A 24,892-nucleotide genomic window follows, 5' to 3' on the forward strand; every position below is an offset into this window, starting at 1 on the left:
TCAAATGGATCAATTACAAAGCCCACACTCTTGCCACTCTTTCATACAAACTGTCTGAAATGAGAAAGGAAAACATCCCTCACTCTACCTCCCACCCCGCCAAAGTATCTCACCCACCCAACTGCCTGAACTTCTACCATCAGTGCATCACCTCCCCAGGGCTAAAGCCTCTCTCTCCGTGGACTCCACAGTGGGGATTGGGGTCATAAGTAGGAGGCAGAGGCCGGAGATGAGCACAAGGTCTTTTATGAGGCATCAAATATACATTCTTATATACAAGGAGGAAAAAAGACAATGCCTGAACCCCAGCTCCTCTCCATACAGCCCCTCCCACAACCACCCTCCCCAACCCCCAAGCCCCAGGGTTCCTGGCCCTTTGTGCAGCCAGGTCTGTCTGTCTGTACTGCAGCCCATAGGGGAAAAAGGAGAGGGAGGCAGGAGCTGAGGAAGGAGCTGGATGCGCAGGGCAAAAAAAAGGAGCTGGGGTTTGTAAAAAATATATTTATAATAAATAAACAAGGCTGCAAAAGGGCTGGAGAGGCAGCAGAGCTTATTACAGACAGAAAGACTTGGTCATTCTGGCTCCCAGCCCCAGCTCTGATGGCTTCAATCTCTGCCTCAGGAAGGACATCTTGGGCTCAGGATGCCCTCTGGGAGACTCTCCCCAGAGCTGATGCTGGGTACCCTGCTCCAGCAAGGTGTGTGGGCAATATCTGTAAAGTGCATTGTCTTCAGTGATAGGTGGGAGAGGTGGAAGGAATGGGGGGGCATGCAATATGGGTGAGGGAGGGCAGTGCCCTTCTCATCCCAGACTTGAGCCCCCCCAAACCTGTCTGGACTTTGATCAGGATAAGAACATTGCAGGGCGAGGCAAGTTCCTGAAGCTGAAGAGGTCTGGGCCGGGGCCTACTGGAGAGAGGGCATAGACTGGCTCGAGAGAGGAAGCACTGCCCCATATGGGGCCAGCACAAGCGGGGTCCCACCCACTAAGTGCATTGACAGTCTGTGTCCTCCAGCAGGCAGAAAGACACATGGAGGTGTGTGGCCGGGCCCTGAGGTCAGAGAGAGGGCCAAGCCAGCTGAGGTTTGACCAAAACTGTACAGAGCTCTCTCCTAGTCTCACATGGCCAGAGGAGCTTTGGGGAAGCTTTACCCTTACAGCTCCAGATGCCTGCCCTTCTCCACCAGCCAGAACTGCAAGGGACCTCACATTGGCCTGGAGGTCTGAGGCCCCTGAGCTAGACCTCCAAGGAAAGGGGAGGAAGGGAAAGGAAGACAGGAAAAAGAGGATGAGGATCTCTGAAAGGCCCTCACCACTCTCCAGCACTGGAGTACCCTTAAGTCAAGGCTGCAAGTGGCAAGGGCCCTTGAATCTGGAAGGAAACCCCATGGCAAAATGCTGAGGTTGAAGGAGTTCTGAGGCTGGGAAGAAGTGGAGAGGAGGACATTGCTATGTGTATATATATATTTTTTAAAACTGAGGAAGACAGAAGGGCAAGGTCCCTCTTCTGTAGATTCCCCAGACCTTCCTGTTCCCCAGCTGGCTTGCTTCCTTTCATCAGACCACGGTGCTGATCCGGCTTGGCTTGGCCTTGGGGTTTGCACTGGGTGGGTTGGCTGTGCCAGAGGGCCCAGAGGCGTGCAGCGGGCCATGGGGGGAGGTGGGCGGCAACGGTGAGTGCGGGGTGTGAGGTGAGGGTGGGGGTAGGGGTGGGTAGGAAGGGTGGGGTGGGATGGGTGAGTGCGGTGACAATGGTGACTGGGGGTGGTGGGGGTGGGAGTAGGAGCTCCCTGGTGGTCGGGACCCAGGACCCCCTGTTGCGCCTGCTGCTGGCATCATCTGTGGGTGGTGACTGAAGATGAAGTGCTTGGGGCCCTGTTTGTGGGCAGGAGGGTGCTGGGGGGCAGGACTGTACAGGGGCAATGGAGATGTGGGCTGGTGCAGGGGGTGGCGGCCATGTGGACCAAACTGAGGATGTCCCCCAGCTCCCCGTCTGGGAGCCCTCCCTGGCCGGCCCAAGGTATAGTGCTGGGGCCCTGGGACCGGACCATGGGCATGGAAGTGGCGATGTGGCCCCACAGGGGGTGCTGAGGCGGGTGGTGGTGGAATGGAACTCAGCTGGGGCAGGGGTGGAGGTTGCTGAGGAGGTGGGGGTAGAGGAGGTTGCTGGGGTGGGAGGTAGGGTGGTGGGGCTGGTCCTGGTCCTTGGCAATACTGGGCATGCAGAGCCTGAAGCTTGGATTGCCCATCAGGCAGCACCCCCATGCCACCATGGCTGTGACCATGGTGGTGGTGGTGGTGGTGGTGGTGGGTGGAGGAAGCAGATGAAGAGGAGGCAGAGGCCTGGCCTGTTGGCGGTGGTGGCATCTGGAAGGGCCCTTTGCCCCGCTTGCTTCCAAATAGGGAGCCCAGGAAGGATGAGGAGTTGGAGACTGGCCTCTGGCTCTTGTACTCCTCTGGCGGCGGGGGTGGGGGTGGAGGTGGCATCCTCTGGTGAGGGCGTGGACTGCTAATAACAGACCCCTGGAAGGGGGGGAGGGGGGAAGTCAGGCCAGTCTAGATACCCTAACCCCCAACCCTAAACTCCATCCCTGCCTCTAAGGACTGGAGCTACGGAGACAGGGACCCCAAAGTGATAATGACAACCAAATAGCAGTCCTGTGCTTGAACCTGAAGCTCCCCAGCTGGCAAAGCTCTGCTGTCACATCCACTATCTCAGCTGATCCTCAGTGAGCAGAGGAAGAATTAGTAGGACCTCTTCCTCAGGCCCATTTGCAGGCCAGGCAAACCTTAGGCCCAGAGAGTCAGAGCAACTTGCTCAGGGTGAAAGAGCAGGACGTGGAGGTAAAAGCTTCTTGTGGCCCAAGTCCAAGGGTGTCCCTACTTGGAGTTGGCCCTGGGGTTGAGAGGAGGCATGGGAAAGTGGAAGACAGACTGAGAGACAGGCAGAGTGAGGACAGACAGAGCTGAGGACAGATGGAGAGAGTGGTTGGCTGGGAGAGGCAGCCACACAGTTCCTAGCAGGGAAGACAGGGAAGCAACAGGTCCCCTCCTCCTCTGGGGCTCCATGGCCAGGGCAGGGCTCATGCAGAGGACAAGTGGGGCAGGAGCTGGCACTTACTTCGATGGTGCTGTCCAGCGATCCCACGCTGTTACGCCGCCCCCGCTTCCCTGCACCCACAAGCAAGGAGCCTAGCGTCAGAGCAGCAAACCCCCTCCCCACCCTGCTGGGCTCCAGAGCTGGACACCAGGCTTGGGCCCCTCCCAGAGACAGACATCCCATTATCCCTTTCCCCCATTGAAGAGGGGGAGGTGGGGAGGAGGAGAGGTGGAAAAGGAGGAGAGAGGAGGGAAAGATGGAGGAGGAGAGGCAGTACAGGAAAGACAGAAGAGGGAAAGGAGGAGAGGTGGAGCAGTGAGAGAGGGGCTGAGATTGTGGCCCCACTTCACATTCACTGGCCCATACCCTGGGCTCCACCTGTTCTGACCTGGCTACCAGGCCCCCTTCAGCACAGTACCCAGGGCTCTTGGTGAAGGCAGGGTGCGTGTGTACAACAGGTGAAGGGAAGGCTGGAGGCCAGTGACAGGAGGCCAAGAAGACACTCAGTTCCATGTCTCCTCAGCCAGGGCAGGGGCCCAAAAGACTTACCTGCATCAGAGAGGTCTCGCAGGGAACTGCTGAGTGCGCCCCGTTTGAGCCCATCGCCTGCCCCATAAGTGTCTTCCAGGCTACTGCGAGCCAGTGTCCCATTCACTGAATCCTTTGCTCCTCCAGGTTGTGAGGTGTTAGGCCGCATCATACCCTTCTGCTTCTCCAGCTCCGCTGGGTGGCAGTGGGGGAGACAGAGAACAAAGGTCAGGAAAAAGAGTGAGATTCAGCCCTCCACGGGCCCTTTCTTCTCCTTTCCTATGGCTTGCAGGCTCCCACTTTGCCCTATGGATTGCCAGCATGTGACCCTCAAAATGCATCTCCATCTCTGAAGCTCCACTGGTGCCCAAGCCATTTCACACCACCTCTTCCTGCTATATCTTTCCTTCCTCTTGACTTTCCAACTCTTTTCATCTTTTGTATTTTCCCCACCCTCCTCTGCCTGCTTTCAGTCAGATTTCCCCAATACCCCTGAGCTTCAATAAAGAGCTTCATGGCAGATGGCTCACAGTCAGGACAAGAATGCCCTTCTAGACTACTGTGAAGAGCAGTCTTTTGCGTTTTCTCTGTTCTCAAGTACCTTGCTCCAGAACGGAAGGGCCCCTAGAAGGAAAGCCCAGAAAATTGATAAGAACTTAACCCTCTGTTATGTATCACTCAGCATGCCGGTCACTACACATACTTGATTCCTCTCAGTCCATATTATTAACATCATTCACATTGTTCAGTATAAGAAACTGAGAACCTGAGAAGCCCCAGAGCTTGCCTAGCATCATATAGCTAGAAATGGTGGTGCCGACACTCTGGAAGTACATCTGCCTGATTCTGAGCCCAGCCTCCTCTTATCTCTGCCTTTCAGTGGAGCTTATGGAATTTTTTGTCTGATTGCTTGTCTAATTGTCTTCATACATTAAATTCTTGCTCTGCATCTCCCCGGGATCTCCAAGGTTATGGTGAACTGAAACTTTTGACCTTGCCTGTTGAGGAGTGGGACTATGAAGGCCTCACCAAGGAGCTGTCTACTGTCAGTCTCTCTGTCTCTGTCGCTCCCCTCCCCTTCCCTCTTCTTCTTTAACCTTTCTACTTAATACCTTGTTACTTAACTCTGACTGCTTAGCTTAGGGAACAGAAAACTTGGAGGGCATCAGGAAGAATGAAATGTCATCATTATTGTTCATTATGTAAAACCAAAATGACTTGGTGTACCCCTGGGGGCTGGGAGGATAAGCAACAGGAACTCAAGCGCAGGAAGGTACATGTGGGGAGAGAAGGGGAGAGAGCGGGACAGGGAGTGATATTCATTGAACATCTAGTATGCAGTAGAACATTTTGGCTACCTTATTTAATCTCCAAACTCTTTGAAGGAGATTTCATTATTCCAGTTTCATGTAGGAAGATACTGAGGCTTAGGCCACTCCACTCAGTTTATCCAAATAACAAGTAGCATACCTGGGGTCTGAAAGTACACTCTTACATCTTATATCCTGACTTTTTTCCCTTCTGCCTTTTAATAGAAGGAAGAATTGGCTCACAAGTGGAGGATAGGTGTGGGCATCATGGCATAGACACTTAGGGCTTGGAATAATAATAATCTGAGATTGAGAGGTAATAAGCCTCTTGTCATTGGAAGTATTCAAGCAAAGATTGAAGAGTTCCTGGAATGAGGGTAGGAAGGTTGGGCAACCCCTCAACCCTGAGATTCTCAAAAGGCAGGATTCTGTGTGTCTGCAAGGCACTGTAGCAGGAGACGGGAATGGACATGACTGAACTACTCACACTCTACACGGTACTTCTCCATCTCTTGCACCTCAGCAATAGACTCACGAAGGTCAGACGTGAAGCGCAGCCGGTCCTGAAGGCTGGGGGCATTGAAGATGATGAGGACTTTTCGCTCCCCACCAGGTACTGCAGACAGCAACTTGATCCCAAACTGGTAATCTATGAACAAAGGAAGGAAACAGGAGAGAATGCGTGCTTCTGTCAGGATCTAAACAACGTGGCTCAGTTGGGAAATTATTTTCAGGTTTTTTTTTGTGGATTTTGTTGTTCTCTCTTTTTTTAAATGCGTGCCTCTGTCAGGATCTAAACAACGTGGCTCAGTTGGGAAATTATTTCCAGGGTTTTTTTTTTGTGGATTTTGTTGTTCTCTCTTTTTTTTTGTCTTTTTCGTTTTTACCAGTACTGGGGATCGAACTCAGGACTGCCTGCTTCCAAGGCAGGCACTTATGCCGCTGAGCTAAATCCCCAGCCCCTGTTCTCTTGTTTCTTGTGAGACAGAATCTTGTTATATTGCCCAGGCTGCTCTTAACTTACTGGGCTCAAGTGATCCTCCTGCCTCAGCTTTCTGAGTGCTGGGATTACAAGTGTGTGCCACTGTTTCCAGCCTGGAAATAATTTCTCTAATATCAAACTCTAACATGCCTTTTCTCTGCTCAAGCATCTTCAGTAGCTCCCCATGGTCTCCAAACTCCTGGTAGTTGTGGTCCTTTGTTTCTTTACATTCTGGGATAAAAAGACAAACTGAATTCTGTGATTTCCTGGAAATAATTTCCTTTGTGCCTTTACTCATAATGATTCTGCTCTCCCAAATGCCACTTGACCATGCTCCTCTCAGTTCAGTCCTTCAAAGTACATGATCACCAGCTCTTCAGCTCACCAGTTCATACACTGTGGTTCCCTGCTCTCCAATGGCCAGACCAGAGTCACACTACACTTTTGCCTGTTCTTCATCCCAGGACCAAGTAGGTACATTGGAGACCTTAGCCAGTTGTAAAGGACTTAAAACCTGGGGGTTGGTATGGATGAAGGAAGAGTATGGGGTCATGGCATGGACTCTTGAAATGCTGGGGTCCAACAAGAGACTCACATGAATTCTGGAAGAGCTGCATGTGCATTTCCACCAGGGGAAAGGACTGACGGAAGCTGTATGTCACCAAGATCTTCTTCTTCTGGAAAATTTTGGTGACCTTTGGCAGGGGTGGGAAAAAGACAAGAGAGCAGGGTTTGGGGTGGGGGATTTCCATGTGGTACTTATTTCTAATAATCATCATAATGATCATCCTCCCACCCCTACTAACAGACATATACACACAAACACACATTACCACAAGTAGGAGAGAACTGAAGCTTGAGGAACAGAAAGGAAAATATAAGAGAAAATGCAAGTTCCTAATGTTGTGGCAAAATACAACAAGCATTTGCAATTTTTACAGGAAGTAACTAATGGCTGCTCCCTCCAGAAAGCCTATTCTAACACCTAACACATAGATTTTTGTTTTGATTTGCCTTTCTGTGATACTGGGGATTGATCCCAGAGCCTTTGCCCTAAGCTACATCCCCAATCCTTTTTTATTTTGAGACAAGGTCTTCTTAAGTTGTCCAGGGTGGCCTCAAACTTTCAATCCTCCTGCTTCAGCTTCCATAGTAGCTGGGATTGCAGGTGTGCACCTCCATGCCTGGCTCACAGAATTATTATTTTTTTTCTGAGCTGCTATAATGCTTGGTCTGGACCTTATTCTTGTCAGGCTTTAAGGGTAGTCCTCTAGCGAGTGATCGCCCCCTGCTGACTTAGAGGGCAAGAGTCTGGTTTTCAGGTTCTCTTGCCTAGCCAGCCTCCACCCTCTAGAGCCAGCACATAATGGGAATCTCTGCCCTGCCTATAGAAGGGTTAACAAGTCTTTCTCTTAAAAACCTAGATCCTCAGTAAGTGGTTGGGCACTCTGGGATTTCCACTAACAGGTTCAGACAGTCTGCAAGTGGCTTTGTTTTCTCCTTCTATGTTGGGAGTGAACCTTACGTACATTAAGCAAGTACTCTACCACTGATCTACACTCTAATCACTTGAAAGTGTCGCTTAAAAGCAACTTTTTTGCTTGATGTGGTGGTGCAAACCTATAATCCCAGCCACTCAGGAGGCTGAAGTGGGAAGATTGCAAATTGCAAGTTTGAGGCCAGCCTGGGCAACTTAGTGAGACCTTATTTCAAAATAAAATCTTAAAGAGGGCTGGAGATGTAGCTCAGTGGCAGAATATTTGATTAGCATGTGTGAGACCCTGGGTTCAATACCCAGTCAGTCTCAGTCTCTCTCTCTTTGTCTCTCTCTCTCTCTCTCTCTCTCTCTCTCTCTCTCTCTCTCTCCCTCTCCCTCTCCCTCTCCATTTCTCTCAGCAACTGTTTTAATTTCAGTGCTGTTATAGGGCAGTGTTGCAAAGCATCTTTGGGTTTTCTGGACTGTGATCTCCCTTGGAACAGGAACTGAGTCTGATTCATTTCAGGGCACCTAACAGCTAGCATGGTGTCACACAAACACAGGTGTTACTACATGAAGGGTGGCTAATATTGACTCAAAACATGTGTGGACCAAGCATGCCTCCAGATAAGGCCATTCCACATATGAACTCTTATTTTATTCTCATGACAACCATATTTCAGATAGCAGGAAATCAAGACTCAGAGAGAATATTAAAGGTGCTTTGTCTAAAGCAAGGATTCTCAATTGGGGACAGTTTGCTCCCAGAGGGCATCATTGAGCACTGGTTTGGAAAAGATTCTTCTCTCTGTGTGTCTAGGTCTGTCTGTCTCTCTGTCTCGCTCTCTTTCTGTCTCTCTCTCTCTCTGTCACTTTTTCCCTCCTTCTCTCTCCCTTTCCTCCTTTCTCCTTCTCTCCCTTCTGTTTTTACTTTTTATTGGAGAACACGGTTTTGCTTTGAGGGATGCTACTGACATCTAACATGTAGAGAGCAAGGTCTTGCTAAATATTCTACAATGCACAAGACAGCCCCCTCCCCAAGAACTGTCTCTCTCCAAATGTCAACAAGGCTGAGACTGAAAAACCTGACCTCAAGAAGAGAAGGCCAAGGATGGTCAGAATCACTGTCCTCAAATTTCTGAAGAGCTATCTTGGAGCAAAGGTAGAACAACTTAATTTTGTGAGCCCCATAGGTCAAGTGATGATTGTTGAAGGAAACTCACAGGAACACCAATTCTAGCACTCAGATAAGCTTTCTAGGAAGGTGATTTTTACCCAAGAGATGCTAAAAGTACCTTCTAATCTACAGCCCTAAAAGTATCATCCCTAAAAGATGAACATCTTTGTACTGATGATAGGCTTGCTTTTAAGAATCACTTCTGAGTTCTAAAGATGGTGGCTTGATAGGCAGCATGGCAGAGAGCCTCTCTGAGAAAAACAACTCAGATGCTAGAATTTAACAACATGGAGAAGACCAGAAGAAAGTAGAGGGAGTCTCACACCAGGAAGAAACTGAGGAAAAAGAAAAAGAAAGAAAGAAAAGAAAAATGTGGATGAAAGGCTGGAACCAGATGCGCTCACTGGGACTGGTCCCACATTGTGCTGGGCCTGCCATGGAGTGGGACGATTCATGGTCGCACTGAAGCCACAGCTGCCAAAATCAGGAGTTGGTGAGTCCAGGTCACTTGGCGGGAGGACGTGGCGCAGCGTAGAGTGGAGCCAGATGGAAACTGCATTAATTCGTGGTGAGAGCTGGAAATTGGGTCCCACGGTGGGTGTGGCCAGCTGGAGGACATAGTAGAGTTGGGCAGGACAGGCCTGAACCAGGAACCACAGTGGCATCAGTCAGCCACCCCTGGCCCAGAGAGGAATGGTGGGACCTGCTTGGGCTGAGTCACACCCCTGGTTGGGACCCACCAGCCAGGGACGAAGCTGTCCCAACCATGTGACAGCGGCCACAGGACAGACTAACATGCTAAAGGCAATTGCCAGTTGACTGGCTAGAGAAGAGAGGCCAGACCACAGTCCCTGCGTGCACTCAGATAACAGCAAATTGGAGAAGGTAGCAAGCCTCCAGCCAGCACGCTTTAAAAAAACTGTAAGCAATACAGAGAGGGCCTGAGACCCCTACCATACACCTGTCTGAAAGAAACCAGAAACATGACAAGAGAAAGAAATAAGAAAAAGCCTCCAGCCACTGACTCTTGGAAAATAAGTCCAGGAGAGGTAAATACAGAAGCGATCCAGTGCAGCAACCATGCATTATTGGTCACAACATCAGCGGACATAAAGAAATACCTTCATGACCTCATAGACAAACTTAAAACTGAAATTATAATCTAAGTGAGGCAAGATATAAAAAGATTAATAAAAAAAATGCTAAGCCCCTCTCAAGAAGACACAGATGGAAGAATGGAGGAGCCCAGAAAAACAAGAGAATCCTTTGGTGAAGAATATAAACCAAATCCAGAAAACATGAAACAGATCGAAAGAGATTACCAGGAAATTAAAAACTCCATTGAAAGCTGGCAAAATGCTTGACAGAAACTAAAGTTAGCCTTTCAAAATTTGAAGATAGATTTGTAATGTGTGATCATGAAAGAAAAGACCTCTTAAAAATAACAAAGAACCAGGAAGTAACAATACAAAGGCTAGAAGACAACAGAAGGATCTGTAACTTAAGAATAAAAAATGTGGAGCTGGGGAGTTAGCTCAGTGGCATAAGCGCCTGCCTTGCAAGCAGGCAGCCATGAGTTCAATCCCTGGTACCGATTAAAAAAAAAAAAAGAATAAAAAATGTGAGCGAAGAACTAACCACAAATGAATTACAAAGGCTATTCACAGAAATAATTAAGGAAAACTTGCCAAACATAGGAAAAAGAAATTATATCCAGATAAATGAGGCATACAGAACTCAAGCCATGGGGGCTGGGGATTTAGCTCAGTGGCATAAGCGCCTGCCTTGCAAGCAGGGAGTCGTGAGTTTGATCCCTGGTACCGATAAAGAGGAAAAAGACAAAAAAAAAAAAAAAAAAAAAAAAAAGAACTCAAACCAACTATAAACAAAGCAGATCTACACCCAGACATATAATAATCAAGATCCCAGAAATCCACCACAAGAACAGAATATTAAAATCAGAGAAAAGAAGCAGATTACCTATAAAGGAAAATCCATCAAAATGATGACAGACTTCTCAATATAAACTATCAAATCAAAAAGAGCCTGGAGTGAAGTAGTCCAAGCCCTGAAAGAAAATAACCTTTAACCCAGATTGATGTGCCCTGAGAAACTCTCTCTCAAAATTAATGGAGAAACAAGATGTTTCCAAGACAAGGAGGAACTATGGGAGTTCATGACCACCAATCCAACCCTACAAAAAATACTGAAGGACATTCTAGAGAGATAGAAAAAAATCACCAGGATTCCAGCAACAGTGGCAGAGAGGCCTGAATGAACATGGCAGATAGTGGAATGAAGGAGAAAAGTGGACAAATAATAGCAGAAAAATAGAAAAGCAGAGATGAGGCAGAGAAGGTGGGCTATAATCTCTAATATAGATAGCCTTAATACACTAACAAAAAGAAACACAGGCAAAGTAGATTAGGAGGCAGGATCCATCAAGATGCTCTGAATAGGAAATATATTCAACCCAAAAGAGGGTTAATAAACTGAAAGTCAAAGATGAGAAAACGATGCTCTATGTGACAGGGAACCAGAGAGAAATAGGGACAACTCGTTCAGCAGCTGCAGATAGGTTGGAAAGTTACGACACTTTTGTGCAGTGTAGAACTACACAGCTAGAGGGAAGGAAAACCTTGAGGCTTTAGTAGGTAAAGAAATACAAGATCAAGGTCAGGGGTAAAAACGTTCAGCACCACCTGGATAGATAACGGGTGGCCCCCCTAATCTAAAAACTAAAGGCGTTAGTGGGACCCAAAATATACAAAGCACCCTGAGAAAGGGAAAGGGGAGGAATTGTTCAAAAAAGGAAGGTAGAGGATATTGTAAATAGTGTATCAGGATTTAAAAGCCACATTAGTCTTATCATTCTGTTTAGTTTGATTTTATTTTGTTCTGGTCTATCTACTCATACTAGATTTGAGGGCACAGATAGCTATCTCCAAAATAGCAGGATATACTATGGTAAATATCCTTGATTCCCTATTAACTTAAACTGAAGCCCTGTATTACTTACATTGTCTTACTATGATCTTATTTGAATTTAGTTTGTTAGACCACTGTTTTACCTTGACTGATTTTATTCGAATTTGGTATGCTTGGCAGTATCAAGTCTAAGAGCTGAGGCAACTACTCTGAAGATGACAAGATGTAATAAGATACTCATTCTGGTTTGATTATTAACTGCTTTTGAAGTCCTACAATGTCTCCAATGTTGTGTTTTTATTAAAATTGCTATGTAATGCTATGCTGAATTATATTATGTCTCATGATGTTGACAATTCTATTGAAAATAACAAGAGACAGCATAGTGACTACTGTAGATCACCTAATATTGTGGTTTTATATATCTTTTTGGTTTCATGTTTTTCTAGGAATTTGTTTTGTTGTCTTGTTTTGATCTGTTTTTCCTTATAATAAAGGATAGATATACATGTAGAGATTCACACATGTGGAGAATTTCTTAACAGTTTACGGGAACAGATTATACAATGCACGATGATATGAACAGATACTCTAAAGAAGAGACACTAAGATACGCAGTGCTAATTCTGTAGCATTATGATATAAAATCTAGCAATACTATTATTCACTGTTCAGAGAGATATTACTCTAGTCTCTTACATTTAATTTCAGCATACGTAAAGATATGGAGAGCTACTTCGAAGAGAACGAGAGACATTATGGCAGCCACTGTTGACTTTCCTAATGTCTGTTCTTGAAGTCCTAAAAAGCCTTCATCATCCTGTTCTGATTAGATTAGTTCTATATAATCTTCAGTATGTATTCACTGTGTGTGAAGATGGGGACAACTATTTGGAAGAAAATGAGAGACAATATGATAGACAGTGAAGCTCTCCAGTGGACTTGCTTTGAAATCAGTGTTTCTTAAAATTGTTTGCTTATGATCTGTTTTGTTCTGTTAATTTTACCCTCTTTAAAAAAAAATTTAAAAAAAGAATTACTTTCTGGGCCAGGGTTTTAGCTCAGTGGCCTAAGTGCCTGCCAGTCGAGGTTGTGAGTTTCTGGTACCAAAAAAAGATATGCATTCTAACATCAGGACCACTGCACTGTTTCAGACGCTAGCTCATAGGTCACCTTTTTCCATTCAACCCTCCAGGCTACTGAAGTGGACAAGGCCATTGCCTACCACTTTAAAAACTGCATGTCTGCATATCCCCTGACCCTCACAATCTCTGATATTTTGTGGTTTTGAGAACCTCTAAATGGATCCATGAGGAAAAGGCGAGGCAGGGAAGGATGGGACAGCAGAACACATCACCTGTCACTCCACACACCAGTGTCCACATGGTTCACCACAGACCCAGCAGCCAGCTTGGGCATCTCCCTCCCATCTCTCATACACTGTCCATACCACAAGGAGATCGTTGAAGAGGAAGACCTCCCGTTGATGCAGCCCTATCCTCTGGGGACGGTTTGGATCTGGCACCTCATAGAGCTGGCAACAGCAAACCAGTCGGCGGTGAGGAAGAGATAGGACCTGGACAGGAAGGCAGAAACAGGTGTCAACAAGGACCACAAATTAGCTTCAGGTGTCTGGCACCTTAATATTCAACTACACGAGGAAGTATACCCATGATATGTATGTATCACTCTGACACAAAGCAACTAAGCAACTAAGGCTTACCTTTGACCCTGTAGCATCCTCTGCCTGTAAGCCTTTCCTGCCCGACTCCCCCTGGCTGCCTTTGACCCATCCTTCAAATTCCAGTTCCAAAGAAACCTTCCTTGATTCCCCTAGATTTAAAATAGCCTCTCCCTCCTTTCTGCTCCCCTAAACTAGCACATAATGCAGAAGTATTTTTGTCTCTATTTGGCAACCCCTTTGGACTCTGAGTGGCTCCAAGGACAGAGACCATGTCTGATGTCTATGTCTCTGATGCCCAGTGAAATTCTTGGCTCACTGGAAAGGTTTTATATGAATGTTTGCTGACCGAAGTATATTCTCATTTGTGTCCTAGTTAACATTAATTTTGTAGCTCACTTGGGATAGGTAGGCAAAATCATAGGTGGGAAGGATGTTAATGTATATACAGCACCTTCTATGCACCTTGCAATATGCTAGACTCATTCATATGAGGTGTCTCACATAATCTGTGCCATGACTTCCTGAGGAAACCATTATTACCTATCCCATGTTGTAGGTAATGGGAACCTGGGGTTCAGAGATGGGCAGTGACCTAGCATTCAGTGTTGAAGGCAGACCAGAACCCAGGTTCTCTGTGCAACCTCTCAAGGCACTTACTGGTTTTTTGCCAACAATCATGCGCTCCACGGCCTGCACCTGGGACACATGGTCATCATTGGTTCTCAGTTCACGCCCCTGGATGCGCTGGTAGATGCCGACCAGAAGGTCTCGGGGGATGTCTTCACCATTGTCAACTCCTGCATGGAGAGTGGGGAGTAACACAGGGATATGTTCTATAAACATTGGGAGCAGATGGTAGGGATTCTTTATAGTACTCTACACCTAGAGATATTCCACCCCATGGCATGATTATAGTCAGGATTAACAATCAGTGAGCAAGCACCCCTGGTCCCTTGTCCAGGATCAGCACACAGCAATTGCTCTTCAACAAAGCAGTTAGGTGCTTTCTTCTCCATGATAGAGATTTTGTCTAAATACCTGAGAACATACTGTAATTAAAACACATACTATTTTTTGCCTTTTTAATTAGCAAAAATAGTTTCAAATCATGTCCAGAGTTAATAAGAGTATGGGGAACTGGTCATGTATAGTAACATAAATAGTTTACAAGGTGATTTGGCCTAAATGTTCAGACCCAGTGATTCCCCTTCTAGGAATCTGAGATATTACTCGGAAATATGCATAAGAAATATATTCAAGAATGTTCATTAAGTCCTATTTATAGGAAAACTCTGAAACAACCTAAGTTCTAAAAATAGAGAAACAGGTAAAGGATAACACCTCTGCTTAATAAAATGTTACATAGCTAATAAAAACTTGATGCTTACAAAAATATTTCAATAACATGAGAAAATTCTTGTAGCAAGTTAAGTGAAAAAAGGTAAGTTATATGTATAGCATGATTGTAACTATAAAAAGCTACATATGCTAAATACCCTGTAATTCTTGCATTCTCTTGAATGGCTTCACACTGTCTTGATATGCTTGATGTTATAGCATATGAAGTTACACTCAAATAATTCAAGGAGAGGCACTATGGCGACTACTATTATGTTAGATTATCAGGTGGTGAAACACAATGACACTTGAATTGTTCGGTTTTGACCTGTGTTGTTCTGTTACAATGTCCTCTCTTATCTCAATCTCCCCCCTTTTTCTTAAATTAATCTATTTTCTCTCATTTTTTTAATTAAGGGAAAACTAAATTAAAAAATAGCAGGACATAATATAGTAGCTTGCTTGGTTTTCCTATTAACCTGATTTGAACCCCAGTATTGCTCTCCCCATCTTGTTCTGTCTGATTATTCTATATTCTATTTTGTTTGCTAGTATCAAGTTTGAGGGTATAGGCAACCACTTTGAAGGTAATAAGATATACTATGATGCCCATTATGGTTTGACTATTATCCTTTTTTTGAAGTCCTGTAAGGTCTCCAGTGTTGGTTTTATTGGCCTTGTTCTGTACTGTTTTGATGAATTCTATTATACCTGATGATATAGACAACTCAGTTTAAAAACAGCAAGAGGCACAATGGTAACCACTTTTGATCACCTGGTATTCTATTTTTTGTATCATGTACTATGCCCACCCTTCTGTTCTGACTCTGTTTTGCTCTTTTGTTTTGTCTTTTTCTTTTTTATCAGTACCAGGAATCAAACTCACGACCACCTGCTTGCAAGGCAGGTGCTTATGCGCTGAGCTAAATCCCCAGCCCCGACTCTGTTTTGCTTAGTCACATTTGGTTTTATTCTCTTCAAAAAAAGTAATAAGAACCGTGGGAGTAATAAAACTCAAAAAGTCTAATTGCTATTGTAAAAAAGAGAGGAAAGGAAAGTGGACTAAGGGATATAACCACAGGTATGTTCAAGTGTGTAGGATGGAAAACCATATTACTGAGCTTTTGTTGGATCATTGAACGGAACTGTCTACAATGTCACTGTATGAATGTCCACTTTATATGCTTTAATTTTGTAATTTGGACAACTGTTTCTGGGAAAATAATATGTAACCTATTAACTGGTGATTTCTTACTGTATACATTTTTTTCTTGAAATTCTCTATTACTTGTACCCTTTTACTGCTTTGTTTTTTCATGCCCTTTCCTTTTTTCTCTTTAAATAAAAAAAAGCTACATATGGATAGGAAAAAAAAAACTAGAGTACATCCAAATACAGTTAAGTCCCCGACTTACAAACAAATTCCATTTGGGGAGAACGTTCATAAGTTAGATTCATTCACATGTCTGACAAGAAAGTCTTATACACCTTTGACACAAATATACAAAAAGCATAAAAAAGCCCCACATAAATACAGTAAGTCCCTGACTAAACTGTACTACTATACACTATCACACTATACAGTAAGTACACAGCAGCACAACTGTGACAATATCAGGCAGAAACATGAGCTACTTCAGTGATTTGTTCACCTCTCCGAATCTTTCTAATGTGACGTCTGTTCATATCTGTGAAGGTTAGAAAGTCCAATGTATTAGTAAATCAGGGACTTAATGTACTAAGCATGTTTGCCTCTAGGGGGTAGAATTTGGGTTTAATTAAAATAAATGTTCTATGTTTCTTCTACTTCTATTTATTTATTTATTTGTTTATTTATTTATTTGAGACAGGGTCTCACTATGTAGTTCAGACTGGCCTTGTTGCTCATAGCAATACTCCTACCTCAACTTCTTGAGTATTAGGATTACAGGTATGTGCTGCCACACTTAGCTAATATTTTTCAAAAAAATTTTGGCAATACCAGGGATCAACCCCAGGGCCTCATACATGCTAAGCATGCAGTCTCCCACTGAACAATATTCCTAGACCCCAAAGTTTCTTAAATGAGTATATATTACTTTCACTCCTTTATTTGCTTATTATTTGCTTCAATAATCAGAGAGGTGGAACACCTACACCCATCCACCCCACCCCCACACACTGGTCCTTCCATATCCATGGAAAATTAGTTCCAGAACCCCATCAATACCAAAATCTGAAGTTTTTCAAGTTCCTTCTATAAAATGCTGCAGTATTTGTGTGAAATTTACACACATTCTCCATATATATATATATGTATTTTCATTTTTATTGGTACCAGGGATCAAACTCACGACTGCCTGCTTGTAAGGCAGGCACTTATGCCACTGAGCTAAATCCCCAGCCCCTCTCCATATATTTTAAATCATGTCTATTTGACTTAACACCTGATACAATGTAAATATTATGTAAGTAGTTGTTACACTTTATCTTTTAGGAAATAATGACAAGAAAAGTCTGTACATGTTTTGTATGGATGAAATTATTTTTGAATAGCTTTTATCTGTGGTTGGTAGAATTCACAGATGTGGAACCCACAGAAATAGATGGCCAAATGTATACACATACAGAGAGACAATGTTGTGGGGGTAGATGAGTGAATAATGGCAGTATTCTTGGTGACAGCTCCAGATGGCCTCTGATCTAACTCTCTCTTCCCAAGTCTATCCCCATTCTCTACTCCTTATCCTCTAAACCTTTTGTTAGGGATAAAGATGTCTCCTTTAAAAATGCCACACCTCCTTGGACAGGTGCTACGGAACATCATTCCTCACCACGTTTTTTACCTTAGCTGCAGAGAATTTAAAGCCTGTCAGTTGTATACGCCTGATGATCAGCAAACTTGTCTTGTTTGGGTTTTGTTTTCTCTTTTAATCTACTTCCCTCTTTCATTTCCATAGAAATAATCTTAACATCTGTGTCTTTTTTTTAGTAGGTTGCTCTTTGGTGAAAGACAGAGCTTAATATCCATACGATAAAACCAAGAAAACAAAAACAAATGACATCTTTCATCTATCATTCAAGGCCCTCACAAAGTGGTTTCATCTGACCTTCCCAAACAATCATCTACCCTATCTTCACTGTCCTCTAAGCAACTTTATTTTCTTCCCTGTGCCTTTGTTGTCCTTCCTGCTAGACAAACCTCCCCTATTTTTATAAACCTTATCCATGCCTTCAGGGCTTCCCTTAACATAAAATCCTGCAGGAAGCCAGTTGGATTTGGACTCTTCTTTTGAGCTCTGACTGCATGTTGGCCTCTCTGACATTATTGTTTGCTCTGTCTTGTTGGTTAGATAGGTACTACAGCCCGTCTCTCCCACATATGGGGAGCTCTCTCAGAGCAGGGACTATGGCAGAACCCTCCATTGTTATTGGCACCCATTATGGAACCTGGCACACATTAAATACTTGAAAGTATTCACTAGATGGCTAGTTGCTTGACTGAATGAATAAATCAATACATGTATGGTAGAAAGGGTAGCTAAAATAATTAGTCTTTATGAGCATAAATAGGAAGATGAGGAAAGAGGAGGCAAAGAATAGACAAATAAATGACTGAGTGAAGAACCAAACTTTTTATCTATCATGTTCATTGCTATAACCCCAAAACTGACAAGCTTCATCCAAAGAAGAACTTCAATAGTCTGGGTATGAGTACACTGTGTGTGTGTGTGTGTGTGTGTGTGTGTGTGTGTGTGTGTGTGTGTAGCTCTGGGGATCAAAGCCAGGTCCTTGCACATTATATGCAAGGGTTCTACCACTGAGCTGCACCCTCAATCCAGCAATTGACTATTTGAGTCTATTAATAGATGAATGCCCTGGAAAAATCCAGAATTGGCAGAAAGTAACACCACCACAGTTAACTTCCAAAAACAGCAGGTATCTCCCTCATTTTTCCCCACTTCTTCACCCTATGCATTTTTCCTTTCCCATGTTAAGAGCAGGAAAACTCTGGTCACCTCACCTCTCAGGTTCTTGATGAAGTCATCTAGTTTCATCTTGCGTTCAGCCTTAACACTGGGACTGTACATGTCAGTATTGAGAAGGATGATGGCAAAAGCAAGAATGAAGATGGTGTCTGGGTTCCGGAACTGGCGAACCAGGGCTGGATTGCAGACACAATACCGCTGGCTGCAAGACAGGAGCAGCCAAGGACAGATTCAGGCACCAGCAATTTCTGCCTACCCACCATCTACCCAGCCTGGCACCACCATTCCTTTTTTCTTAGAACTATTCCCTTAGTTCTCTGGGTCTATTCTCTTGAGTTTCTCCAAGACAAGCAAGTAAAAATCAGCCTTACCTTTAATGGAGACTTCCCAGGGGATTTAAATAAATTTTGTCTCAATCCTATCACAATCCTATCACAAAGTAACTATTCTTCTTCTTCTTCTTCTTTTTCTTCCTCTTCCTTCTCCTCCTCCTCTCTTCCTTCTTCTTCTTACCCTCTTTCTCTCTCTCTCTCTCTCTCTCTCTCTCTCTCTCTCTCTGTCTCTTTCCCTCATTGGTGCTGGGACTCAAATCCAGGTCCTCAAGCATGTGCTCTATCACTGAGCTATGCCCTTGGCCCTCAAGGTAACAGTCCCATTTTACAGGTGAAGTGACTGAGTCTCCAAGTGCTGAGATAATTTGCTCAAGGGAACAGAGCTTATAAATGGTGAATCCAGGAAAAACATATCTTTTTGACTATAAAGCAAATCCTTCTCCCATCATTGGTTACATGTTCTCAGCCACTTCTGTTTCTCCTTTAAATATCTCAAGGAATACAGCAGGATTTTGACACAGGTCTGTCTGATCCTAAAGCATGTATAGTGAAATATGATGGTTATGAGCATGGATAGACCATAGAGTCAACATGCCTCAGTTAAAATTCAGGTTCCATGCCTTCCTGTATAATCCAAGGCAAGTTACTTAAAGTCTCTGAACTTCAGAATTCTCAACTACAAAATAGGTACAAAATGAAAACAATGATAGAAGCATGTACCTCATTTGGAGGTTTTGAGTATTTGGTGAAATAACCATATAAAGTGCCCAGCTTGACAACCTGATACCTAATACGTCTTCCATGAATGTTAGCTCTTCTCTTTTCTCTTCTCCTCTGTTCTTCCCTCCTCTCTCTTCCTGTCCTCCTCTCGCCTGTTTTTTTTCTTTTTCCTCCCCTCCTCTCCCCCCATCCCCTACCTTCCTTTGTTTTTTGCAGCACTAGGAGTAGAACCACCCTGGGTGTTACGCATGCTAGGCAAGTACCCTACCACTCAGCTACACCTCCAGTCCTGTGAACATTTGCTTTCATAGCCAGTACTATCACTTATTAAATGCCCATGTTCCAGATACTGAACTAGATGGTATATATACTACCTCTGATTCTCACAACTGCCTTGCAAGATATAATTTAACATTTGTCTTATGATGAGAAGAGTGTGGGGTTCAAAGAAGTGACTTGTGGACATGTACTCCATGTGCTCCCAAAGTAGAGAGGGACAGCTTCAGGAGTGGGAAACAGGCACACCTGAATGCTTCGATGAGTCGCTCCACTTTCTGGGCCTCACCCTGAACCCGGATATGGGATTGGAACTTCCGGAGTGCATCATCCAGATCCATAGAGGAGAAGTCCATCTCATCCACTACACAACTGAGGAACAAAAAAGGAGGAGTGGCATTCTCAATTCCTCCAGAGAAAACCTCTGATCTACCTACCCTCCCCTGCTCAATACCCTCACTGATACACTTTCAAAATTGGGGCCTGCAGTCTGAACAATATATAAGGACAATATATTTGAAATTAATCCATCCCAGAGAGTCTAAGAGATATACGTGATTATTAAGGGACCTTTCCATCAGTTAACTCATTCCAGAAATGGGAAAACTGAGACCCAAAACAGGTCATTGTATGAGTATATCTTGCCCAGGGTCACTCAGAATACTTTAGGAATAGGATCAAAAGAGATCAGATCCCTTTGGGGCTGAAAGGTATGGGAGCAGGAAGGTCTGTTTATCCTGTTTTGAAAAGTTTATCTAAGCAAAAAGGACAGGCTTTCCTTTTTTCCCTCCTGCCTTCCATTTTCCAGGAATCCCTGGCCCGCTTGCCCCATGCTGGGGTCCTCACTCCAACACATCTCTGTTGAACTGCTTCTGCCGGTTCCCTAGGAATTCCCCTATCATCTGCCGGCTCAGGCCTTTTCGTTCCAGGATGAAGTGAGCCACTCCCACTGGTGTGTCTGACAGGAAGCCTCGCTCGATCAAATACTGGATACCCTTCTCTGGCTTCCTGTAGAAAGAGAGAAGGTAGATGAGATGACTGTCCAGGAACTGTGCCCACTTTTCTGTTTTTAGAACTAATTTTGGCCCCACTCTACCATGGCCTCAAAGAACCAAGGATGTCGAATCTATGAAATAGCGCAATCCTTTCATGGTATGGGTAAGAAAACCAAGGCCCCTTCCAGGCATGGTAACATGAGCCTGTAATCCCAGCACTCAGGAGTGCGATATAGGAGGTTGAGATGGAGGATGGCCGCAAATGTGAGGCCAGCCTGGGGTACATAAGCAAGTTCCAGGGTAGACTGCACTACACAGTGAGATCTCGCCTTAAGAAAGAAAGAAAGAAAGAAAGAAAGAAAGAAAGAAAGAAAGAAAGAAAGACTGAGGCCCAGGGACAGAAAGCTACTTGCCCACTTCACAGAGCTGCAAAAGGTATTCTTATTCCAACTTCCTACTTCACTAGGGCTACACAATTGTTGAAGAAAATTAGTATCAAATGAGAGTCTGTTTTATGGCAGGAGCACTGATTATTTCTAGGAGGGCTGGAGGAATCCTGAGGGAAGGCCCGAGCTCCTGGCCAAGACTTTCTCAGTCACAGACTTTCAGGGTAGAGAAGAGGTTACTTTGTTCCAAGTCCACATCCTACCCCGGGAGGGGTATCATCCACCCTCTGTGAGTACTTTTATAGACAAGGTGCTCCATAAGTTTCCACAGAGCTAGGCTAAAATCTAGGTTGGAACTATCCCATATTCAGAGCCCCAGAACATTAGCACTTCGTAAGGCTAAAATTTGGAAGAACTTTGGTGTTCTAGGAATCTCAGATCTATTACTTCCCAATTGTACTATTTTGGAAAGTCCCCTTTACTTCCAAGTCTCAGTTCCTTATTTATAAAATAGACTTTATTAGCCATTTTGTTGAATTATTGTGAGAATTAAATATAGGTGGCAGTGTTTAATAGACTATGAAGATGTAAGTTATTTATATCTAATTCCTTCCATTACATCTCATGTTTTCTAATTACATCTAATGTTTCCTAATTATTTTGTAATCAAATGCCACAGACCTAGTCTATTCCTAAGCACCTGGCCCAAGTCCAGGCACTACAAAGAGCACAGCTGTCACTGAGTAGTTAAGTAGTCCAGCACATGGCCCTACCTCTCAACACCTCAAACAAACACACCCTGCTTGTCAATAAATGGAAAAGCTGAGGCCCAAGGAAGAAACACACATTGCCTAGGCTTCATAACAAGTAGTCAAAAGCAAATTAGGGGTTCTGATCTTCTGTTTCCCAGACTAGGGCTCTCTGTACCCCAGATATCTTCTGCAAAGGGGAAACGACAAGGCTCAAAATCCAGTCAGTGGGTATGTCTCACCCAAACCTAGGTATTTTGGGGATTTCTCTACTCTGCCACACTGTTGCCAATGCCCTCTCTTGAATAATGAGAGAAAAATACCATTCCACCAAACGAGAGGATGGCAGAGAACCATGGTCACTGCCTGGACCTCAGTCCTGAGGATCAACATGCCTATAGTAGGGTAGAGAGGGGTGATGAAGCTAGAACATGAAACACATACTTATTGAAGAGATTGAGGCCAATTCGATAATGCCGCCTCTGTACCACATCATTATTGAAGGCTGGTGAGTCCCAGCTGTGCCTTGTCTCCCTCTGGTATGTCTGCTTGCACAGGCCAGAGGCTGGCGGCTCCCTCAGGCTGTCCCGAGAAGAGGAACCAGAGCTGCAGTTGATGGTCTCATTGGAATTGCTGGAGCTCTCCAGGCTCTCGTTATCTCCACCATCAGAGTTCTCGCCAGCTGCCTCACATTTCCCCAACCTCCGACTCCCAGCCACACCACTGGGCCCAGTGCCACTGTTGGGGGCTGGTGGCAGGGGTCCAGGTGGGGCTGGGGCTGGGCCCTCAGGAACTGGGTAGTGGCGGTGGGGGATTGGGGCCCTGCCTGGTGGTCCCTTGTGCTTCAGGGTCCCATGGGGGCTACAGCCATCAGCCTCATACACCAGCTGGCGATGGACAGAGCCGCGATCTGAGCGATCACTCAGGTCCACAGAGCTGTCACTAGGAGGCTCAATGGTAAGCAGGGGAAGATGGGCAGCCCGCAGCCGGAAATCCCTGCATTCCAAGCAACCAGGCCCCCTGCGAGTGCCTTCCTCACGGCTACCATCTTCCCGGGTCCCTGGTGGCACTGGTGGAGGAACTGGGGGGAGGGTAGCTGGTGCCCAGAATTCAGGCCGGCCCTGTGGTGGGGGTTCTGTGCTGGGTAGTCGCTCAGGGGATGGTGGAGGAACTGGGTCATCCAGGTAGAGGGGAAGGTCACTGAAGGACGTGGCTGAGCTGTCTTCTTGCTGTTCCTTTGACTCTCGCTTTTCCAGTTGGGCTGACCCTTGCTCCTCAGACATGGGCCCCGATGGGTGGCAGTTTAAGGCCTCATCAATGGATTCAGCCAGAGACTTCACCTGCACAGGGGGGAAAAGGATTGGGGAAAGGGAGAGAAAGAAGGAAAGATGAAGGGAACAATATGGAAAGATGGGGAGAAGGGAAAGAAGGGAAGAGGGTAATTTTGGTGGATCAGCTCAGTCTCCTTTTCCACTCCTGACAGGTTCTTTACAGTCTATAAAATAACTCCCAGGGAGCCACTGTGAGCCTTCAGGAAGTGGGACCAATGACCTCCAAATTCCCTTCCGTCTCAGATACTCCAATGTGTATCTCCTTCTCAAGGCAAATACTACCTCCTGTTTCAGTCATCCAACTCTTCCCCATCCTTACCCCCCAAAATGCCAGAATCACAGCTTCCTCTGGGCTCCCAGAACCGTGCATCATTCTTGCTTAAGAAATTCATAATATTTAGCCTTGAGAATATGGGCCACACCTGCAAACTGTCTCCCTGTGGTGGCAGCTTTCAAACTGGCTCCAGTGATCCCTGACTCCTGGTATTGTAGATATTCACACTGTTAGGTACTACACTGTACCAAAGTTGGTTTCTGTGACTCACAGTATATGGTATAAGTGAAGGTACTTCTGGGATTAGGTTGTAAAAGACTGCAGCTTCAGTCTTGAGTGTTCTGCCAGGCTTATACTTTCTCCTTCAGCCCACATGGTGAGGACCTTAAACCTTCTTCCAATAGCCAACTGAGTAAGCTTGAGAACAGATCTGTCAACCTGAGCACAGTCTTCTAGTCTGGGGTCCTACCTTATAGCCTGACTATAGCCTCATGAGAGACCCTGAGCCCAGAACCCTCCAGTCAAGCTCTTCTCAGCTTCCTGGCCCTCAGAAACTATACAAAATAATGTCTGTTGTTTAAGCTCAGCCTCTAAAGTCAGTTTTAAATTACTAAGTTTGGGAGCAGTTTGCTGTGCGCAATAGATAAATGCACAGCACTGAGGGCTGGATGTCAGGCCTGCTTCTTCTCTCTCTCCATTGGATTGTGATCTTCTAGTCCCAATTATTCCCTAGAAGGATGAGTGCAGGCCTGATTTCTCTGTTTTGGAACTCAGCTCAACACACTGCTTGACACAGAAGAAATGTTTAATTAAATCTTTGTTGTATGAATGAATGGATGGATGATATAGATCCCTCCAATATTTTTTCCTCCCCTCCACCTCTTTACTAGCTCCAAGGAAGCATGCCCAGGGTAATGACAGGGCCAGATCAGAGAGATTTAAAGCACAGAGATTTCTTCTTTTATAAAGATTTAATCATTTCTACTTCATTCAATAATTTCTACCAAATACCTTCTTGCTTTCAGGTAGAAAACTGACATGTACCTAGCTAGGACTTACCTTAGGTGCTTTCACCTGTTACTTAGTTGAACTGAATCTTCAAAACATCCCTGAAAAGAAGGCTTTGCCTTGCAGGGTCTGTAGTTCAATGGCACAGTGCTTGTTGAGCACGTGTGAGGCCTTGGGTTCAATCCTTAGCACCACAAAAAAATCTATTTTACTGATGATGTGTTAGTGAGAGTAAACTGCCCAATGTCACACAGCTGGGAGGTAGCAGAACTAGGATTTGTACACCTGGGGAGGAAGTATGCTGATACATTCTGAGGCCAGACTGATC

The 24,892-nt window shown here is 45.0% G+C and overlaps 1 protein-coding gene across 3 annotated transcripts in view; it reads right to left on the reverse strand.

Moving 5' to 3' along the window:
- Positions 1-229: 229 nt before the first annotated feature.
- The window catches only part of Iqsec2 (IQ motif and Sec7 domain ArfGEF 2), an 87,054-nt gene continuing 62,391 nt past the window's right edge, over positions 230-24,892 (reverse strand). For 2 of the 3 annotated variants that reach the window (XM_063245909.1, XM_063245910.1), the window contains 11 exons: positions 22,396-23,291; positions 20,668-20,829; positions 20,071-20,193; positions 18,529-18,695; positions 13,845-13,984; positions 12,954-13,079; positions 6,517-6,616; positions 5,427-5,588; positions 3,651-3,824; positions 3,123-3,172; positions 230-2,524 (listed from right to left, as the gene is read on the reverse strand). In XM_063245909.1, coding sequence (XP_063101979.1) covers positions 1,559-2,524; positions 3,123-3,172; positions 3,651-3,824; positions 5,427-5,588; positions 6,517-6,616; positions 12,954-13,079; positions 13,845-13,984; positions 18,529-18,695; positions 20,071-20,193; positions 20,668-20,829; positions 22,396-23,291 — 3,066 coding nt within the window. In that variant the 3' untranslated portion in view covers positions 230-1,558. The remainder of the gene's footprint in view (positions 2,525-3,122; positions 3,173-3,650; positions 3,825-5,426; positions 5,589-6,516; positions 6,617-12,953; positions 13,080-13,844; positions 13,985-18,528; positions 18,696-20,070; positions 20,194-20,667; positions 20,830-22,395; positions 23,292-24,892) is intronic. The other variant, XM_063245911.1, reaches the window with a different exon arrangement.

This window comes from Cavia porcellus, unplaced genomic scaffold, assembly GCF_034190915.1.
Source record: "Cavia porcellus strain 051 isolate PalLab524CR breed Dunkin Hartley unplaced genomic scaffold, mCavPor4.1 scaffold_3, whole genome shotgun sequence".
Classification (NCBI taxonomy): Eukaryota; Metazoa; Chordata; class Mammalia; order Rodentia; family Caviidae; genus Cavia; species Cavia porcellus.